A 20,190-nucleotide genomic window follows, 5' to 3' on the forward strand; every position below is an offset into this window, starting at 1 on the left:
CTAAAAGAAGTAAATTTAGTCTAAAGGAAATGCGTTTAGTCTAAAGGAAGAGAGTTTAGTCTAAAGGAAGTAAGTTTAGTCTAAAGGAAGTGAGTTCACGCTCCACAGACCGTGTCTCTGGAGGGCAGCTCAGTTTCGCGATGAGAGGAACATGAGGCAGCCTAGAAATGAAGACTTTTCAACCGAAACACAAAAAAGGCGATTTCATCGCAAAGGTGCATATAATGAAGGGCAATATAATGTGGAGAGTCAGTTTAAACTCAGCCAGACTCGGTGAGTGAGAGTGTGTGTACGACCTCATTATAGCTTCACTTATTATTCATCGCATTATCAGTTTATTATAATTACATTACATTACAGTGACACAGCATGCGCTCTCATCCTCAGCTCTGAACAGTAGTGGAGAACATCAGCGTCACTCTCAGGAACACAAAGGTATCAGGAAGAAGGCACAGAGGCCCATTTCTAATCAATAAGTGCAATGTTAACCTAACAAACATCAATTTCTGCTGTAACATGAAGGTATGATTAGACAGATAAGCTATTTCACACAGCTATGTCTGCCAACGTTTGTGCCGAACATGTGCCGCACGTAACGAGGCAAACCTGAGCCCGTGAAAAGCAATTTCCTTTCCAGGGGAAAGAAAGGATCTGTAGATCAACGGGGGGTTTGGTGCAAGGTGCAGGAACGTTACAGCCCTAAAGCAAGCATTTGTGCTGACCGTAATGTAATGCCGGCATGAATACAATGACTCCCTTTTGGGGCAAATATATTCAGAAATGAGTTTTATCTCTGAATGTGGTGACATTTCCATATGTTTTCAGTAAGGTCAACTGCTGACTTTTCTCCATTTTAATATTACAAAGTTACAGGCTTCATTTTACACAAGATTTTCCCATCAAGTTAGCAATGACATTTGCATTTAAGGCCTTCAGTGTGTATAACTGAAACCTTCGTTCAATACTGTTCGCTTATCCACTCAATGTACAATATCAGTTTTGTTCAATGGAAATTATAATCCAGAGAGACAAATTCAAAAGGTAGCAGTACATTACAACAACACAGCCAGTAGGTTTAACCAACCTACATCTGACCTTCACTGTCTCGACGTGGCTTATCGCTGAAAGCCAGCCTTCTGCACACAAGCCAAGGCCCGTCCAATCAGGACTCGGAAGGGCTGAGGACGGGCCAGTAGGAGAGCGGCTCCCAGTGTAACCGTGGCAATGGCCAGAAGGGTGCAGGATGGGTTAGGTGCAGGGGGGGCAGGCCAGGTCCTGCGTGGGTCAGGGTGCTTTCGTGAGGACTCTGAAGCTTCCAGGTGCTGCTGGGACAGGGATTCGGGGGACAGACACCCCAGGACCTCGAGTGCTGCCCGCTGACCAGATTGGATCGCCCCACTCAGGTAACCGCACCACAGCGTGGCAGTCTCTGTGCCTGCCCAGAAGATCCTACACACACACACGTAAACACACACACACACACACACACACACGTAAACACACACACACACACACACACACACGCACACACACACGCACACACACACACACACACACACACACACACGCATGCACACAGGCAAGCACACACACACACACACGTATGAAAATATGCATATATAAACACAAATGTCCATGCAATGTATTCAGTGCAATGTGCAAGTTTTGGACAGTGACACACGTTTGGTTGTTTTGGCTGTGTACTCCAGCACACTGATCTGAAGTAAAACAGTGAGTATGAGGTTAAAGTGCGACTGTCAGCTTTTAGGCCATTTAAATCCATATTGAGCGACCCACGCAATTGACTGCTCAGCCATACCTGCAGCAGCTGTGTGTCTTTGCATCATTAGTCTAGATTTGATTCTAGGTGTGGAATTTGCATTTGGAGTCTGTTGCTGTTGTCTCTTAACATAAGGACCGAATAAGTATCAATACATAAACATGAGGCTGAAAAATCTGAATAAATTGATCAGAGACATAGCCAAATCATTGGGTGTGTCAAAATTAACTGTTACAGATACATTGTTAGGAAGCAGGAATGCACTGGTGAGCTCAGCAATAGCAAATGAGCTGGTAGACCACAGAAGACTTTCGATCGTGAAACATCACCATAAAGAGAAGGCTATATCAGCATAACCTCAGAGGGCTCACTGTAAGATGCAAACCACTGGTAAGCCTCAAGAACAGAACAGCCATTATTCTATAAAGCACATTTTTTTTAAACTGTAGATTTCTGGAACAAAGCCTCGTAGACAGATGAGATGAGTAGTAACCTGTACCGAAGGGATGGAAAGAGGAAAGTGTGGAGAAAGAAAGGAACTGCTCATGATCCAAAGCGAGCCCCCCACTGTCCATCTTTGAAGCATGGTGGTGGGGGTGCTATGGCTTGGGCATGCATGGCTGCTACAGAAACGGGCTCACTTGTCTTCATTGATGTGACTGCTGACAGCAGCAGCAGGATGAACGTGTGCAGAAACATTTCATCTGCTCAGATTCACCCAAATGCCCCCAAACTCACTGGATGGTGCTTCACCTTGCAGCAGGAGGACGACCCCAAACACACTGCTAAAGCAACCAAGGAGTTTTTCAGGGCCAAGAAGTGGAATGGTCTTCACGGCCCAAAGTCAATCACCTGTCTTGAATCCAAACGAACAATCATTTCACTTTCTGAAGGCAAGACTAAGGACAAAACGCCCCAGGAAACAAACAGGAGCTGAAGATGGCTGCAGTACAGGCCTGGCAGAGCGTCACCAGGGAAGATGCCCAGCGTCTGATGATGTCTATGGGTCACAGGTCTTCAGGCGGTCATCAAATGCAAAGGATTTGCAACCAAGTACTAAATATGATGACTTCATCTCAGATTATGTAAATTTTTCCAATTGCTTTTGCTCCCTTAAAATGGGGATGCTGTTCACAGAAAGGGCAGTAATTCCAGAAAGGATCACCCGATATGGATGTAAATATTCTCCGATTAAAGCTGACAGTGTGCACTTTAACATCACATTCATTGTTTCATTTAAAGGTAAATGTTCTGGAGTACGGAGCCAAAACAGAAAAAAATTGTGTCCCTATCCAAATACTTACACATTACACACAGCACTGTATATAAAACACCCCCATTCTCCAAATTACAAAATATACTGTGACACAGATTCCGTCTCCTCCCTAAACCTCCTGTGGTCACTGTCACCCTATAAAGCATTAACCAATGGCCAGGCACCCCCCCCCACCCGCCACCCTCCCAATCCCAGCATGCATTGCATCCCCTCTGGTCATTTCACAAACCTTTTCTAACCCTCATATGACCACTGAAGCTGAACGGTTCTGTCTGTGCGCTCCCAGTGAAATGCAAATACGTACATACATTTACATAACAACGGGTAATAACCTCGTGGCCACGAAATAGGACGGGGATGAAGAAATGTTTTAATATGAGGGCAGATGGGCATTGTGTAATGCTGTGGGACCAACCTAACCCCCCCCCCCCCCCCCCACACACACACACACTCACCCCCCCTCCTCCCTTCCAACAGAACCCATGGGTTTTTTTTTAGTTTAGTTTATTTTCGTTTTTATAAAAATACGTGCCGTAGCCTGACATGAGCCGCTAAGTGAGGGATGTGGCCTGTGCATGTTCAGGCTTTTATACTCGCCAAGCAGTAAAACACCCGACTCAGCAAATCAGCCTCTTTAATCAAGACGCTTATCACTAACCGGATACTGTTTTAGAGCGCTTCTGTCGGGGAAAAACCTAAACGCCGTGCACTTTCCGGACGCCATTTTAGCAGACTGCACGACCCCGAGCGGCGTGCGCGGCGTGCGCGGCGTGCCTTTTGCACGCGCTCCGTCTGCGCGGCCGAACGTTCGACGGAGCGGTTGAGGCTAACGGCTTTAGCGGGAGGCTGAGGCTCGCCGGGGGAGCTGAACCCGAAACTTGAGAGAGAGAAGTGGAGTTCCCTACCCACTATACCACATTTACTGCACATCACAAGCCCATTCCCTGCAAGCGCAAGCTCTCCAGCGCTGATGCATTATCCAGTAGGGATGCTCCTGCACGCTTGCAGTGATCCACTAAATCTGGCCCCTGTCCATTAGCTAACTACTGTAGCACTACCCGGGGAATGTAAGCGATATTTTCGGTCGATTTGTAAATAAAACACCAGCCACGGATGTCCCCGGACACTCAAACAAACGTCTCCGTTTTAGCCTTCTCGTCGAAGAGCTTCTTTGTACATCTGTCGCTGTGCGATTATATGTTTTGTATTTCTGTTTATTTCGGCATGCATTATGCATGCGCGGATTTATTTATTCATAAAAACCTTTCACCAACCTGCCATTCTACTCCCATAGTCTTTGATTGTGTGTGTGTGCGTGTGTGTGTGTCTGCGCGTATGTGTGTGCGCCCGTGTTTGTGAGTGTGTGTGTGTGCGTGTGTCTGTGCGTATGTGTGCGCGCCCGTGTTTGTGAGTGTGTGTGTGTGCGCCCGTGTGCACATGTCTGCGTGCCAGAACTGTATGTACATGCTTGTGTGTGTTTGTGCGTGTGTGCGTGTTTGTGTGTCTGTGTGCCTGTGTGTGTGTGTGGGTTTGTGTGTGTGTTTGTACCCGTGCATGTTTGTGTGTGTTACGTCCCCAGCCTCTGCTTGCCTGGGTAGTGCAGGTGGAGGTAATACCCAATTGCTTAATTTCTTGATTGCCTCCACCTGCCTGCGGCCCAATATAAGCCCTGCAGTATGAAGCTGGGGAGAATTCTTCTTTGGGGTTTCTTTTGTGTGGTTTGCGTTTGGTACGTTTTTCTGAAGCCCCATTATTTCGTGAACTTTGAGAGTTTTTGTTTGTTTTAGTTGTGTTTTAGATTAATAAATGTCTGAGTTTGTGTTTTTAGATCAGTTTCTGTCTTGTTTTTAGTGATTTGGACGTTGTTTGTTGCGACCCTTCGAGCCGGCCGTAACAACTCGCTATTCCCCCTCTCTCTCTTTTTCCCTATCTCATTTAAACATGAAAATAACCTTCTCCTACAGACTCACAAGATGTGTGCAGAGGTCTAAAATATTGTTGTCTGTTATTTTCTTCCCTCTTGTGACAGGCAAGTCAAACCATTTAAAGAGTCTGTTACACTCAAGTCTTTCTTTAAGGGCAAAGATATAAATATAACCTCACATCCTCCTTTGAACAGACAAACAGCCGAAAAGATCACAGGCAACATTCAAGGGATCTTTTCCTCTTTTGCAAGCCATTAGCTCTTATATCATAAATACCGTTGCTTTGACGGTAGAGGCCCACGCGTAACATCTGGCAAGAAAAATAAAATTATTCTATTTTATTCTATTCTATTCTATTAGATTCTATTATATTCTACTCTATTTTATTCTATTCTATTCCAGGTATTTCCATAAGACTAAAGTTCCTGGTACAGGACATGGCTAAATTTACTCTATGAAATAACTATACATAAATTCCAAAATAAAATCTGTCTGAATTGCACCTTGGGGATAAATTACAATAAATCAATAAATAAATAAATAAATAATTTGGAGAAGCTGGAGCTCTCAGTAGCAACAGCTCTGTGTGTAGCTTGCTAGCTCGTTTCTGTTTGTCGCGTACGTTCAAAGACTTTCCATCGTTACGTTCCCTTGTTCCCCAATAAGAATGACTCCACGGTTAAAAAACAAATCACTATCTGCCTTATAGGAACATTTTCCTTGACTGAATTTATCTCTTCCAACTTCCAACAGGGAAGAGGGCAATGGCGGGGCGGGGGAAGAGGTCTCTGTCAGCCCCCCCTTTCCAGATTCAATCAAAGATTCACCCACCCAGCCATCCCACGGGAAGGCATTAGTCAATAAAGGCAAACCATCCCAGATTGATCCACACAGCAGTACTGCTAAGGAACACCTGGATTCAGCCAAGCCCTGCCCACTCAAGCCCTGCCATTCCAAAGGGGAAACTCACTTTGATGTACAAAGGCACCCGATTAATAGTTAAAGGTCTGTTTTCTTGATGGTCTAATGCTACTTGGCAGCTTGGCTGATTTACTCGTGACACAGTTGATGTTACTGCAAGGTTACCTTACTGCGTTTAGACTGTCACTAAGATGGCCAGTAATGCTGCTCCTATGACCAGTTGTCAAACTATATGTAAGGTTTAGGTAAAACATTTTAGGAATATTTCATCACTGCTATTTGGTATGAAACTGCATGGCTGATATGTCCTTCTCTTGCAGTTTGTCTGACATGTACTGTAACACAAGTACTGTATCATCCCAAAGCATTATGTCAGGTTTCCATTGGTGAATAACAGACTGACACATGGACAGGCAACCATGGAAACTGACAGAGCTAAGCAGACAGACTGATTAAGATGGACAGACAGATAAGACCAACAGAAGGACAGACCATAAGACAGACAGATACCTTCAGACAGAAAGACAGACCATAAGATAGACAGATACCTTCAGACAGAAAGACAGACCATAAGATAGACAGATACCTTCAAACAGACTGACAGACAGACAGAAAGACCTTCAGATAAATAGACAGACAGACAGACAGACAGACAAAAACACTTTCAGACAGACAGGCAGTCAGACAGACAGACAGACAGAAAGACCTTCAGACAGACAGACAGACACAGAGACAGATAGACAGGCAGGTACCTTCCACATGGTTTTCGGAGGCTGGGATGGTAGAAGGATAACATCCCAGGAGCCATGATGTTGACCGGGCAGCCTCCACTGAACTCCTCCCTGGCCCAATCCTGCAACCATCACACAGCAACCCCCCTCTCAGAAAACAGTTTTCCCTACCATAAAACAACCCCCCCTCTCAGAAAACAGTTTTCCCTACCATAAAACAACCCCCCCTCTCAGAAAACAGTTTTCCCTACCATAAAACAACGCCCCCCCCCCCCCCCCCCCCCTCATATAACAGTCAGAAACTACCTAATTCTGCACCAGGCTGGAGCAGGTCAACCAGCCAGCAGGCATTTTCAAAATGTCTTATTATCAGAACAAACAGTGTGAATAAAAGCCCTGGGGCATTCGGAGCAAGCGTGGCCAGCCAAAGAAGTCATCCCCTTGACAAGGCCACACCGTCTGGAGACACAGCCATTCCACCCTTGCCTACACAAGCACACATAGAGGCGGGCGCTATCAGCCTATAGGCCCACAAGCCAAGCACTAGCAGCCTATAGGCCCACGAGCCGAGCGCTAGCAGCCTACAGGCCCACGAGCCGAGCGCTAGCAGCCTATAGGCCCACGAGCCGAGCGCTAGCAGCCTATAGGCCCATAAGCCTAGCGCTAGCAGCCTATAGGCCCACGAGCCGAGCGCTAGCAGCCTACAGGCCCACGAGCTGAGCGCTAGTAGCCTATAGGCCCACGAGCTGAGCGCTAGCAGCCTATAGGCCCACAAGCCAAGCACTAGCAGCCTATAGGCCCACAAGCCAAGCACTAGCAGCCTACAGGCCCACGAGCTGAGCGCTAGTAGCCTATAGGCCCACGAGCTGAGCGCTAGTAGCCTATAGGCCCATAAGCCTAGCGCTAGCAGCCTATAGGCCCACCAGCCTCCTGGAGCTCCGGCCGATCAATCTCACCCTGCCCCCAGGACAAGGACAGCTGTTCCCAGGGGCAGGGTCAGGGTTTTGGGACCAAAAGAACAGATGGAACACTGGGCCCCCACCACCTCACGCCTCCCATTCCCTGCACAATTACAGCTCAATGTGCTGAGAGTCCCAGTCTGTCAGGTCCTAACACCACCTACCCCCCCCCCCCCGGTAACTACCCACCAATGGTACAGTCACCCAGGACTCACCCCAGAATGGGGCTCCTCAGCTTCTATTTTAGGCAAGTACCTCTGGGGGGGGGGGGGGGGGGGGGGGGGGGGTTCTAGGCATTCCAAAGAACCCTATAGCACGACAGGCACGGAAATAAAGTTTGAAACGATTATTACTCTCAATGTTTTTTCTTCATTAATGATCATGTATTTGATTAGCCAAATAATCCATACCCATTAGCATTTTATTACACCCCTTTCTTAATTGCCTCTCATGGGGTAGCTTTTATCTTTTTTTTTCTTTTGCCTTTAACTGCAATTCAAAAGAGTATTTTAAAAACGGGATGTTAATTTTCATAAAATAATAGTAATCACTCCAGGGGAAATATTTTTAACTTAGTGAAATCTCCTTTTAATAATAATAACAAACTATTACTGTTTAGCGACACGCCATGCTTAAGGACACAGTGACTAAAGAGGAGGTTCAATCACATAATGATAATAATCCCCTTTCAAATAGCTAGCGGGCATTTGAAAATTTTGGTGAATTTCAGAATATTACAATAAAGCAACGAGACACAATTTAAAAAAAAAAGAAATAAAGTATCAATTTAGAGAAAAAAGCATGTGTTATCAATTAAGTACAAGGTAATTAACTGCTAACGAATATGGATTCTTGAATGCACCAATCGTCAGTCAAGAAAAAAAGCAAGGTCAAAGACAGTAAGGCCATGTAGAGGGTAAGTGTTTCAACCACACGATCCCCAAGGAGGTCCCTGGACGAATATAAAAGCAGATCCTATACAATCCCCCTCTCTGATGCACAATCCAGGCAAATCTGTTCTGTCCCTCCACCCTGGATTTAAAACTGCCGAGTCATCTTAAGGGAATTAACTGCTATTCAATCACGGAAAAAAAAAACATCTGAGATTAACCCAGCAGAGTAATTACCTCAAGGTGAGAATTTTTCCCTAGATGACTTTGAAGCTTTACATGAATTCAGGTTAGCCTTATTGCAGTGGTGCAGGTTAAATGCAGGGAGGTTGGCTATGTTTTACCATTATTTTTATTATTATCATCCAGTAAGACTCCCTGAAGAGATGATTGCCGTTCTGATGGAATGTAAACGTCAAAGGCACAGCACACAAAGTTTCCGTGTTGTGAGAACAAACAGATAACAATAGCTTTGGTTTGGCCAATTTGCAGGTTCCGTATGGTCTTTCCAGGGGTACATTGTTACCAGGGAGACCACGCTGTTGTTACCAGGGAGACCAGTCACTTATCTCCTGGAAAAGGGGAATCTGTATTACACAAACAATCATACCTCCCCCCCCCCCCCCCCCCCCAAGTTATCTTTTCTTCTTCACCTTTCTCCAGAGCCCAAAATGGCTCTGGCTGCTGGTTGCTTGGGAACGGAAAAGTACTGGTGCACGTGTGGCATTTATATGATGACTGTGGCTTGTGTGCTGAGTGGTATAGGTATGACTCACTGCACGTTCAGCTTTTAACACCCACCCTGGACCACCGGGCTCTATCAGCATGCCAGGTACAAGCGTCAGTAACGAGCTCACCTTCTGCTCCAATCGCACGAAAGCAGACGCCCGACATTTCAGCCAAAAACAGCGGCAGACAGGCTCACCTTCTCTCCGTAGTGTATGAAAGCGGACGCCTCGGGGCCCAGGTACTTCCGCAGACTGAGGATGACGGAATCTCTCCTCTCGTCCTCCTGAGAGAAAAAAAACGACCGCTGAGACGGGATGGCGGCAGCCCCCCCCCCCCCCCCCCCCCATCCGTCCCGCTTGACACGATCACCACGCCGTCTCCTAAAAGCACAGCCTGTGGTTACTTGGGACGGTGGTGGGACAGGAGGCCTGACCAAGAGCTTAGACCGAGGCCTTTTCATGAGTCACCATGACTACGGTTCAAAACCTGACTTTCCTGGATGCTGGGTTCGGGACTTAAAACAGTGACATGAAAAGGAGACCGCCAGGTTTTTACACTCGGGGAAGAACAGGGCACTTTACAGATGCTTCCTTATCAATCTATAATGCTTATCAATAAAACTTGCATGAATTCACCCCCAAGATGTCTGTATGAGGTTTTTTTTTTTTTCCCTTTTCACTTTTCTCCCAGGTTTAATAAAAGATGAGGTTTTCAGGGATGGATGAAAGGTCACGTTGCAGAAAAGGACAGGCCAGAGAAGCATCGTCTTCCTGTCTACACCTTCAGGCTAACTGGCCCCATTTTCCTCTTCATTAAGATCTACCGTATTTTAGGGAACGGACATATTAATTTGTGTTACATTTTGTTGTTTATTTTCACTGCTTCATTGATTATTTAGAGCAGCTGATTGCACTGTTAACAACCTCATCTGTTCTCTGTTCGAAATTAGCTGCTGTTTCTCAGGAGAAAGCAGAAACCAGCAAACTCTGGCTCTCCCAGCCCAGGGATGGACACACCTGGTCAAGGTTATAGTGATCAGTCTGCATCAGTGACCGCCTTTACTGCCTTATCCACCCAAGACAAACCCTGCTGCTCATGAGTTATGTACATCAAATTAAAATAATAACCGAGGTTATAAATTGTGTAACAGGGTTCTTAAACTTTTATCTTTTTTATCTCGTTAGCATTTTGACATTATTTTGAAGCGTGTAAAATAGTAACATTTTACACTTTCTAGACATTTAGCTGATGTTCTAATCGAGAACGACTTACAATGAGAGCACAAAGGAGAGGAACAGAGTCGTGAATCACCAACATCCCATGTAGCAATTAATAATTAATAAGAGTAATGGCCCGGCCATTTCAATTTTATTTGTATAGCACTTTATACAAGGGGCATAGTCACAAAGCAGCTTTACAGAGATCCAGGACCCTGTCACTACAATTAACACGTTGAAGAGATGACAGAGAGGTGTTTTTTGTAAATTATAGATAGAAGTAAAGATAGATAGAAGATGTGGAAGAGGGGAAGGGAATCAGAGGGGAGAAGGGGGAGAGGTATTTATGAACAGATGGGTCTTCAGGTTAGCCCCACAGGAAGGGAGGGGCTCTGCTTTCCTGACTGAGGGGGGCAGGTGGTTCCTCCACTGGGGAGCCAGTAGGGAAAAGAGTGGAGGCCGGAAAGAGTGATGACCAGGCTGTCACAGGGAGGGGAGCGCTAGGTGACCGGATGCAGCAGAGTCGAGCACGAGTTGGGGCGCAGGACTAGACCGCGGCCTGAAGGTATGGGGGAGGCAGCTCCTTTAGCAGCCTTGTACCCCAACACCAGAGTTTATAATCTGAGGTGGACAGCCACTGGGATCCATGGGGAACACAGGAGGGGGGTAACCTGAAAAAAATTTCGGGAGGCTGAAAACCAGGAGGGGTCCCAGCGTTCTGGATGAGCTGAAGGAGCTTCAGAGAGCCCTCTGGGAGCCCAGCCAGGAGGGGGTTGCGGTTACAGTCAGAAGATGAATGGAGCTTGAGCCAGGAGCTGGACAGCATCCCTGCTGAGGAAGGGTCTGATTCATTACAGTACATGACATTTACTTGGCAGACGCTTTTATCCGAAGCGACATACAGTAAGTGCATACCGAAGGTCACTGGAACAACTACAAAACACAGGTCCGATAAGGTACAGTACTCATTATGTAACAGTTATCCATAGCCATGAACACAAGTCCAGTTCACACAGTAAGCATAGGCTACGTCGGAAAGTTATGGTAAGTCAAACTAGGAGGCATGACGACAAACTGCAAAATCAAGATAACAATAAAAGTGCTGGGTGGAAATAGAAGTGTAACATGAAAGTGCTACAGGAACATTTAGAAGAATTCAAGTGATAAGAGCGATCCTAGACTGGGAGTGCCCTGCAGAGTAGTGACAGTTAGCCAAGGTACCGTCTGAGGAGATGTGTCTTCAGACAATAGCGGAAGATGGGCAATGACCGAGTGGTTCGTAGAGGAACAGGAAGTTAGTTCCACCACTGGGGACCTTGGGTGGAAAAGCTCCATAGTCAGGATGAGCGAGAACCAGTCACCCGGATGGCAGAGTGTATATGACCCAGCAGCAGCAGGGCGAAGTGGTCGAGCTGGCACTGATTCAGCGCATGCTGTAGAGTGAAAACCTGTAGGACCTAGAGGGAGAAGAAGAGAGGGCCCAGGAGAGAGCCTTGAGGAACCCCAGTGGAAAAGGGTCCATGGCAAAGACAGAGATACCTGATAGGTTCGGCCTGACAGGTAGGAGGAGGACTACGAGAGAGCAGGATCAGAGATTCCCAGGTCCGTCAGGGTGGAGAGAAATAGTTTGTTAACAATGTCAAAGGCAACAGACAGGTCTAGCACTAGACGTGCAACAAAGGTCAATTTTACCGCTATCACTTCAAGAAAATCAATAAATCTGACATCATGAAATCAATATGGCCCCCTTTGTGACTTTTCCTAAACATACGTATTCAACATTCTGATTTAATTTTAATATCAATATTGCATAAGGAAATAAAGTTAAATACGTGTCAAACGGCCATGAATGGTTGAACTGACCATCATGTATCTTGCCTGTATGCTTGATTAAATTGATTGCTGCACATAACGTTGTTTCAAAATGACACCTCAAGCCTATACGCACTGGTGTTGCCAAGCAACCGGCAGCGTAATTAGCTATTTATTACAGTTACTACTGTATGTCATATGCTAGCTACACAGTGTATTTAGTTAGCTAGCTATGACCCAGGCATATAAAGTCGTCCAAAGTTATTCAAAGATTTACAACGACAAAGCAAAAATTGACCAGAAATTAAGTGTTAGCAATGTTACAGGAGGTAAGGGAGACTGAATCAGATGTCGGGGAGGAAATTAATGTCGATGACACTGTCATGGTTCTGTGTTTCTGTCTCAGTTTTTCCTTGTTGGGCCGCCAGATGGCAGCACTTCTGTTTTGTGTCCTGCTCGTTCCCCTGTTGGTTAATTGTATTATTGCTTTCAATTATTTTATTGTTTCTGCTTGTGTCTCGTTGTTCCCACCCAGTCCTGGCTTGATTGTTAATTGTGCCCTCCTGTGTCTTGTTGGTTTTGAGTCTATTTAAGTCTTTTGTCTCCCTGACTCGGGTGTTGGTTCCTTGTGTTCTGAATGCATTTCATGTGTGTTTCTGCTTGCCCATGTTTTGCCCTGCTTGTGTGTTTCTGACTGTTCGTTCCTGCCTGGTTTCTGCTCTGTGTGTGTTTGAATTTTGAGTTTGCTGTTTTGCGTTTTTTGGAAGTGCCCTGCGTGGCCTTTTGATTGCCTGGTTTTTCTGTTCCCTGTCGTGTAAAGTCTTTGTTAATTTTCCCTTTTTGGGTTTGTGTTTTTACTCTGCGTTTGGGTCCTTCCTACCCGTTACGTGACAGACACTGACAGTAACGATCTGTCATGGGTCTGTGGAATTTATACCATAGAGAGGCAGAAACACAGGCTGTGAAAGACTTCCTGTTTCTGACCATTTAAGGGTTTTTTTTTATTTCTTTGTGATTATAAAAATAATCAGGATTATAAAATTCTTAAATACTCCTGATTTCTGTTCTACCATTTTGAGTATTCTTGTCACAACTACGAATGTATATTTCAATATGTCATTAATTACTTAGAGACAGTGGGGAGAGGGGCAGCTCTAGGGGTAAGGAGGGTTTTAGAGAGAGAGGGGAGAGGGGCAGCTCTAGGGGTAAGGAGGGTTTTAGAGAGAGAGGGGAGAGGGGCAGCTCTAGGGGTAAGGAGGGTTTAGAGAGAGAAGGGAGAGGGGCAGCTCTAGGGCTAAGGAGGGTTTTAGAGACAGAGGGGAGAGGGGGGAGCTCTAGGGGTAAGGAGGGTTTTAGAGACAGAGGGGAGAGGGGGGAGCTCTAGGGGTAAGGAGGGTTTTAGAGACAGAGGGGAGAGGGGCAGCTCTAGGGGTAAGGAGGGTTTAGAGACAGAAGGGAGAGGGGCAGCTCTAGGGGTAAGGAGGGTTTTAGAGACAGAGGGGAGAGGGGGGAGCTCTAGGGGTAAGGAGGGTTTTAGAGACAGAGGGGAGAGGGGCAGCTCTAGAGGTAAAGAGGGTTTTAGAGACAGAGGGGAGAGGGGCAGCTCTAGAGGTAAGGAGGGTTTTAGAGAGAGAGGGGAGAGGGGCAGCTCTAGGGGTAAGGAGGGTTTTAGAGACAGAGGGGAGAGGGGCAGCTCTAGAGGTAAAGAGGGTTTAGAGAGAGAGGGGAGAGGGGCAGCTCTAGGGGTAAAGAGGGTTTAGAGAGAGAGGGGAGAGGGGCAGCTCTAGGGGTAAGGAGGGTTTTAGAGACAGAGGGGAGAGGGGCAGCTCTAGACGTAAACAGGGTTTAGAGAGAGAAGGGAGAGGGGCAGCTCTAGAGGTAAAGAGGGTTTAGAGACAGAGTGGAGAGGGGAAGCTCTAGAGGTAAAGAGGGTTTTAGAGACAGAGGGGAGAGGGGCAGCTCTAGAGGTAAACAGGGTTTAGAGAGAGAAGGGAGAGGGGCAGTTCTAGGGGTAAGGAGGGTTTTAGAGACAGAGGGGAGAGGGGCAGCTCTAGGGGTAAGGAGGGTTTAGAGAGAGAGGGGAGAGGGGCAGCTCTAGGGGTAAGGAGGGTTTTAGAGACAGAGGGGAGAGGGGCAGCTCTAGGGGTAAAGAGGGTTTAGAGAGAGAAGGCAGAGGGGCAGCTCTAGGGGTAAGGAGGGTTTAGAGAGAGAGGGGAGAGGGGCAGCTCTAGGGGTAAGGAGGGTTTTAGAGACAGAGGGGAGAGGGGCAGCTCTAGGGGTAAAGAGGGTTTAGAGAGAGAAGGCAGAGGGGCAGCTCTAGGGGTAAAGAGGGTTTTAGAGACCAAAGGGAGTGCAGTCACGGTGGAGTGGGCGGGGCTGAAGCCTGACTGGTTGGGGTCCAGCAGGATCTTCTGAGAGGGAAGCTGTGTAAGTTTAGAAACAGCGCTTTGAAGTACTTTTTAAAGAAAAATAAGGAGTGATATCTTTGGTCAATCACAAACAGTCTCACATCAAGTGTTCCCTTACAAGAAAGTAGTACATAAACCTGTATTTATAGAAGTATAGGCCAAGGACATGAAGTTCATTTTTTATGAGTTATATTTAAGTATATTTTATATGTTTATATTATCATGTACTACAGTGCATATAAGACAAAACTGGCAAATTTCAAGTCTGCCAGAAGTATTTCCTGGAATAGCCCAGGTAAACCATTTCTTCTAAATGTTGCATCCTTATACTTGATGCATTTTAAAACCGTGACCTACGTTTACTTTCTGAAAGTAAAGTGAAAGTGCACTTTTTGTACACTACCTGGAATTTAGTTCAGAAGAGGGTAGCCCACTTTAGGCAGACATCTATAAATGTCTTTTTTGAAAGGGTTGGCAGCACAGCACTTCCTTGCGACTGGCAGCTTTCCTGAGGACGCTGGACAATGCCACGGGACACGCAGAGCCTATCTCCGGGTGCAGATATGTCGGTAAAGAACGGCAGCCCCAGGCGCTGTAAACACTGATTTTTATTCTGTTTCCTGAGCCCCATCGCAGGTGTCGAGTGAACCCTGAACGCACTGTTTACGGTCTCCCAAAACACCTGAATTAGCACATTCCCATCGAGGGCACTGGCTGAGAACGAACAGGCTTTTGTTCAGAGAAGCGGGTATCATTCAATAAACATACAGGTTGTATGTAAAGTCAATCAGGCTATAGATTATTCGATGCTTATAGATTACGACAAGGTTAAATACCAGGGTGCACACACGACTGAGATTTGAGTCACCGCTTCCTCACAGGTGATATCAGTGACAGATGGCTTCTCGGTGACAGTGGGTAGGTTTATAGGTGTGGTATGTACATTTATTTGAATATACTTTTGCTCATATATGGTTAAATCTACATTACATATCAACAGATAACAATAACTTACTTAACTCCATATTTCACCACACTTGTATTTTAATGACCAATCAGGACAGGGCTCTGAAAGGAGGGCGGGGCTACACAGATAAGAGCAGAGCAGAGTTGATATATGAAGTTGTATATGTTGTACATATTAAATTGCGTTCTATGGCTCTGGTTATCTTTTTGAGAGCAGAGGGTGTCAGAGAAATACTGTTAGCTCAGCTCTAGCCAAAGCCAGACCTTAAAACGACGCTAATATCCAGTGCTATCTTATCATCTTGCACTTAAAAGCTTCAAAACTATACTTTTACTCTAAATTTGGCATTTAGACATACAGATTATGAAAGCCAAGATATTGCTTCACTAAAATAAGATGAATCCCAAAACATTTTTAACATATACATCGAATTTATATGAAATTGGCCGAAGTGACTTCAAAATGACTATGACAAGACAGGCCACATAGGTCCTCTCTCTCCAGTACTCAGGCAACTTGCACGCATGCTTTTTTTGGGAGGGGCTTTGGAGGGAGAGCCAATGGGAGGGGGTGGGTGGAGTGGAAATTAAAAATAAAAAACTGACAAGGACATATTCCAGAATCTTATACATTGTCATACATTGTCTCTTTCCAGCATTTGGAAATTAAAAAGTATTTGTCTATAAAATACAAATAACACTGTGGGCTACGTTAGAGTTATCATCCAAAACCACCAGTAAATCACAAAAAGCACTAAAGAAACTGAAGAAATCACGGAAATGCCAAAAAACTTTATTTACTACTACTTCTCGGCTCAGGAGCTGCAGCAATAAAATAACCACAAATGCTCTGTTCATAATAGCAAATAAAATACTTTAACTAGATTTAGTTAAATTCAATGTGTGTATACATTGTATATATGAAGTTGTGTTCTGTGGCTCTGGTTATCCTTTTGAGAGTCCTTTTTGAGGGTGTCATTAGAGAGAAATACTGTTTCTTTATTATACTTTGAGTAACAAGAGAGCATCCTGCTTATTTGGGCTTCTTCCTGTTGCTATGCCGTCACTTTGACACACCGGGGGAAAATTGCCACACAATTACTTGGAACGGTTATGTTATTATTCAGCAGTAATATGAAGTTGCGTTCTGTAGTTTCATGTTATCATTTATCCATTTGAGAGAACAAAATTATGAGAAATGTCACATTACAAGTGTACTCAAGGAGATACATCTGTTTAGCAGGAAATCCTGCATGCAGTAGCAGGCTGTATTGTAGTTCATAATTGGGATACGATATATATTAAAGACCTGTTTGATACTGTGGCTCATCATTAATAATAATGACCAAAGAGGGGAGGAGGTGGGAGAGAGAATCTCAAAGAAAAATGATCCAAAACACAGCAGTCTGATATTAACTTCCTGACCACATCCGCATAACTGAGCCTGTGTATAAAATTTAAGGGAAAAGATTGAGTCACTGATCTTCAGTTTTTTTAAATTCACTAAGCAATGCAGGTCTATACAATTAGTTCACCATTAAGAAAAATACATTTGTGCTCAAATGCAGCTTGAAAAAACAGAAAATGATATTTTTGTGTATGGACAGTGAGAGAATTTGTGTTGTTTTGGCTCTGTAATCCAGCACATTGGGTTTGAAATGAAACAATGAATATGGGGTTAAAGTACAGACTGTTAGCTTTTATTTGGATCCATATTTGGTGATCTGTGTAGGAATTATAGACCTTTTTATACACAGTCGTTTTAGGGGACCAAAAGCAATTCTACAGTTAGCTGCTCAGATGGTTCTTCAGTGTGTTGTTGCATCATTAGTTTGCACACAAGAAAGCTAACAAAAGGTCTAGAGCTGATTCTAGGGTTGCCATTTGCATTTGGAGTCATTTGCTGCTGTCTCTCAACATGAGGACTAAAGAAGGGTCGATGCCAGTAAACCAGAATAAATCAGTAATCACCAAAACACAGAGTGTGTCTAAATCAACTGTTGATAACGCTGTAAAGCATGCATGCACTGGTGAGCTTAGCTACAGTAAACAACCTGGTAGACCAAAGAAGACCACTGTAGTGGATGGCAGAAGAATACTTTTTTGTCAAGAACAACCCCTTTCCAACTGCCAGACAGATCAAGCGCACTCTCCAGGATGTTGGCATCTCTTTACACATAGATGTGTAAAGAGAAGACTGCACCAGAATAACCGCAGAGAGTTCACCACAAGATGCAAACTCCTGGTAAGCCTCAAGAACAAAACAGAACAGAACTGGACTTTGCGTGCTTGGCTGTGAATAACTGTACAAAATGAGTACTGTACCTTATCGAACCCGTGTTTTGTAGTTGTTCCATTTCATTGTTCCTTGATATGCACTTTTGTACATCCCTTTGGATAAAAGCATCTGCTAAAGAAATGCAATGCAATTAAAGGCCAGATTAGAGTTTACTAAAAAAGTACAGAAAAAAAGCCTTATGGACAGATGAGTATTAACCTGCACCAAAGGGATAGAAAGAGTAAATACCCATACTGTGCCGTGAATAAAAAGTTGCTCCCCAAAATCTGTGACCCCCCCCAATCAGAGTAGCCTAAAACCGGGACTGGGGTGGCGAGAAGGCAGGTGGTTTTAGAACTTCATCTGGGGATATAGGAGGGAGACATTCAGCCAGTGTTAGAGAGGTTTGAACAGGGTTGGTTTTGGGGGGGGGGGAGGGCTTGGTTTTGGAGGAAGGTGGGGAAAGGAGCCTTGGATGTTGTCAACCTTCTTCTCAAAGTGGGACACAAAATGGCTAGCAGAAAAGTGCATGGAGGAGGAGTTGCAGGGGAGTAGAGAGAAGATGGGAAAGAGCTTCCGGGGGTCAGAAGCAGAGGAGTGCCTTTGAGAGAGGTAAAAGGGGGGATGGCAGCAGAGAGGGATGCGGAGAAGGAGGGGAGGAGACACGGAAAGCGGGAAAGGTCATCCGACAAGCCACTTTCCTGCCTCTCTCTGTCACCTTCTCTGAGCGGGCCGAGGCCATCATGCTCATCAGGCCAGGTTTGGGACAGCTAAGGGGCAGGGAGGGGGACGAGGGGTGCGGGGGGGTTGGCAGGGGTAAAAGATCAAGGGAGGATGAGACAGCAGGTAGAAAGTTTGAAGTGGCAGAGTTAATGAAAGAGAGGAAAAGGACTCCGGAGGAGGAAGAAAGGAGAGAGCCTAGGAAGAGAGGGAAGGGCGTGGCGGTCCGGGTCGCGCTCCCTCACCGTTCTGGCGCCCCAGTCCGAGGCCTGGCCCCCGGCGATGAACCCCACCAGCGCTGGGCTCCCGCCGGGGCTGGTGGCGTCGAAGGTGACGCTGAACGGGCAGCCTGCACAGGCCTGCACCACAACCTCCCCGGAGAAGCCTTTTTCCCGCCAAAACGCCTGAGGAGAAGGATTCAAATATCTTTGACACATCTGGTCTACTTTAGACACAATTGTAAATGATAATGGCTATAAAATGTCAGCTCTAAAGATACATGTACAATAAGATGGATGTATAAGCACTGTGCGAGATGTATAAGAAGATGCCTTGCACACTGGAAAGCACAAAGATATGTACACGGTACAGGCAATGTGTGTGTGTGCATGTGTGATGTGGGCGCATGCAGGGGTTAAATTGGGATTTGGGAAGTGGGAGGACCCTGAGATCCGGTGGGAGGTGGGTGACAAAAGGTAAAAACCAATGAATGTCTCAGCTCAAAATAGTTGTATCTTTAATGTATTGTGCACATAATTGTAATTAAGGAAAACAATGTTTTAAAAAGAATGTATACTATTGATGCAAGCTTTTACATTAAATATTTAAAGTCTATTGAGTGTCATCAATGCTGAGAATGTTTTTACCCACAAATATAATCGGTCATCCTCCTCTTTTGTCCTCCCTTTCTTCCTCCTTTCAGTAGCGACTGGTGAGCTGAAAATTGGTGGGGCAGAAAACGTTCCTTTAAACTAATCATTGATCTCAAACTGTTTTAATTAATTTTCAGTGATTAACAAGCATGTAAACGATCTGAGTAAGCAATTGGAAAGGGACACACAGCTTCTTCGCACTGTGTTAGGGAGATTAAATGATAAATGCGATTTTTTAAAAATCGGTTTTAATCACTAAGCAGTGGCGGAATCTTCCCCTGATTTCAGTATCAATACAATTAATTCACAGAATAGGCTACTCAATACTATCATATATAGCCAGCTCTCCCAAAATAGGCAGTTATAGCGAGTAGCCTAGGCCTTATAGCCTACATTTATTTTTATCTGCAGTACGAAATTGTGCACATTTTTAATGAACATTATTTGCGGATACATGCACTTCTTTCTCCGCATTCATGGAAAATATCTGCAATGTGTAGATTGTAAACAATCTTGAAGTGCAGGTTTTGTTTTTGCTGGTTATTCTGGAAGCTAACACGGTAGATAACAGACTGGTGTATCTTATTTGTTAAGTGTAGACTACTTTATTTTTAACAGATAAATTGAATTTATGATTTAATCCCCCTAACACGGTATGAAGACGCTGTGTGCTAGGCCACTTGCCATTTGATCAGTCCGATCGTTG

General features: G+C 45.1%; 1 protein-coding gene across 1 annotated transcript in view; it reads right to left on the reverse strand.

Annotated features, from left to right (window-relative positions):
* Positions 1–312: 312 nt before the first annotated feature.
* Positions 313–20,190, reverse strand: part of si:ch211-127i16.2 (probable flavin-containing monoamine oxidase A) — a 41,864-nt gene continuing 21,986 nt past the window's right edge. Inside the window, exons 10-13 of the mRNA XM_035391735.1 lie at positions 18,858–19,016; positions 9,408–9,494; positions 6,655–6,755; positions 313–1,449 (exon numbers count right to left, since the gene is read on the reverse strand). Of these exons, the coding sequence (XP_035247626.1) occupies positions 1,116–1,449; positions 6,655–6,755; positions 9,408–9,494; positions 18,858–19,016 (681 nt within the window). The 3' untranslated portion in view covers positions 313–1,115. The remainder of the gene's footprint in view (positions 1,450–6,654; positions 6,756–9,407; positions 9,495–18,857; positions 19,017–20,190) is intronic.

The sequence above is a fragment of the Anguilla anguilla genome, chromosome 14 (assembly GCF_013347855.1).
Source record: "Anguilla anguilla isolate fAngAng1 chromosome 14, fAngAng1.pri, whole genome shotgun sequence".
In the NCBI taxonomy this organism is placed as follows: Eukaryota; Metazoa; Chordata; class Actinopteri; order Anguilliformes; family Anguillidae; genus Anguilla; species Anguilla anguilla.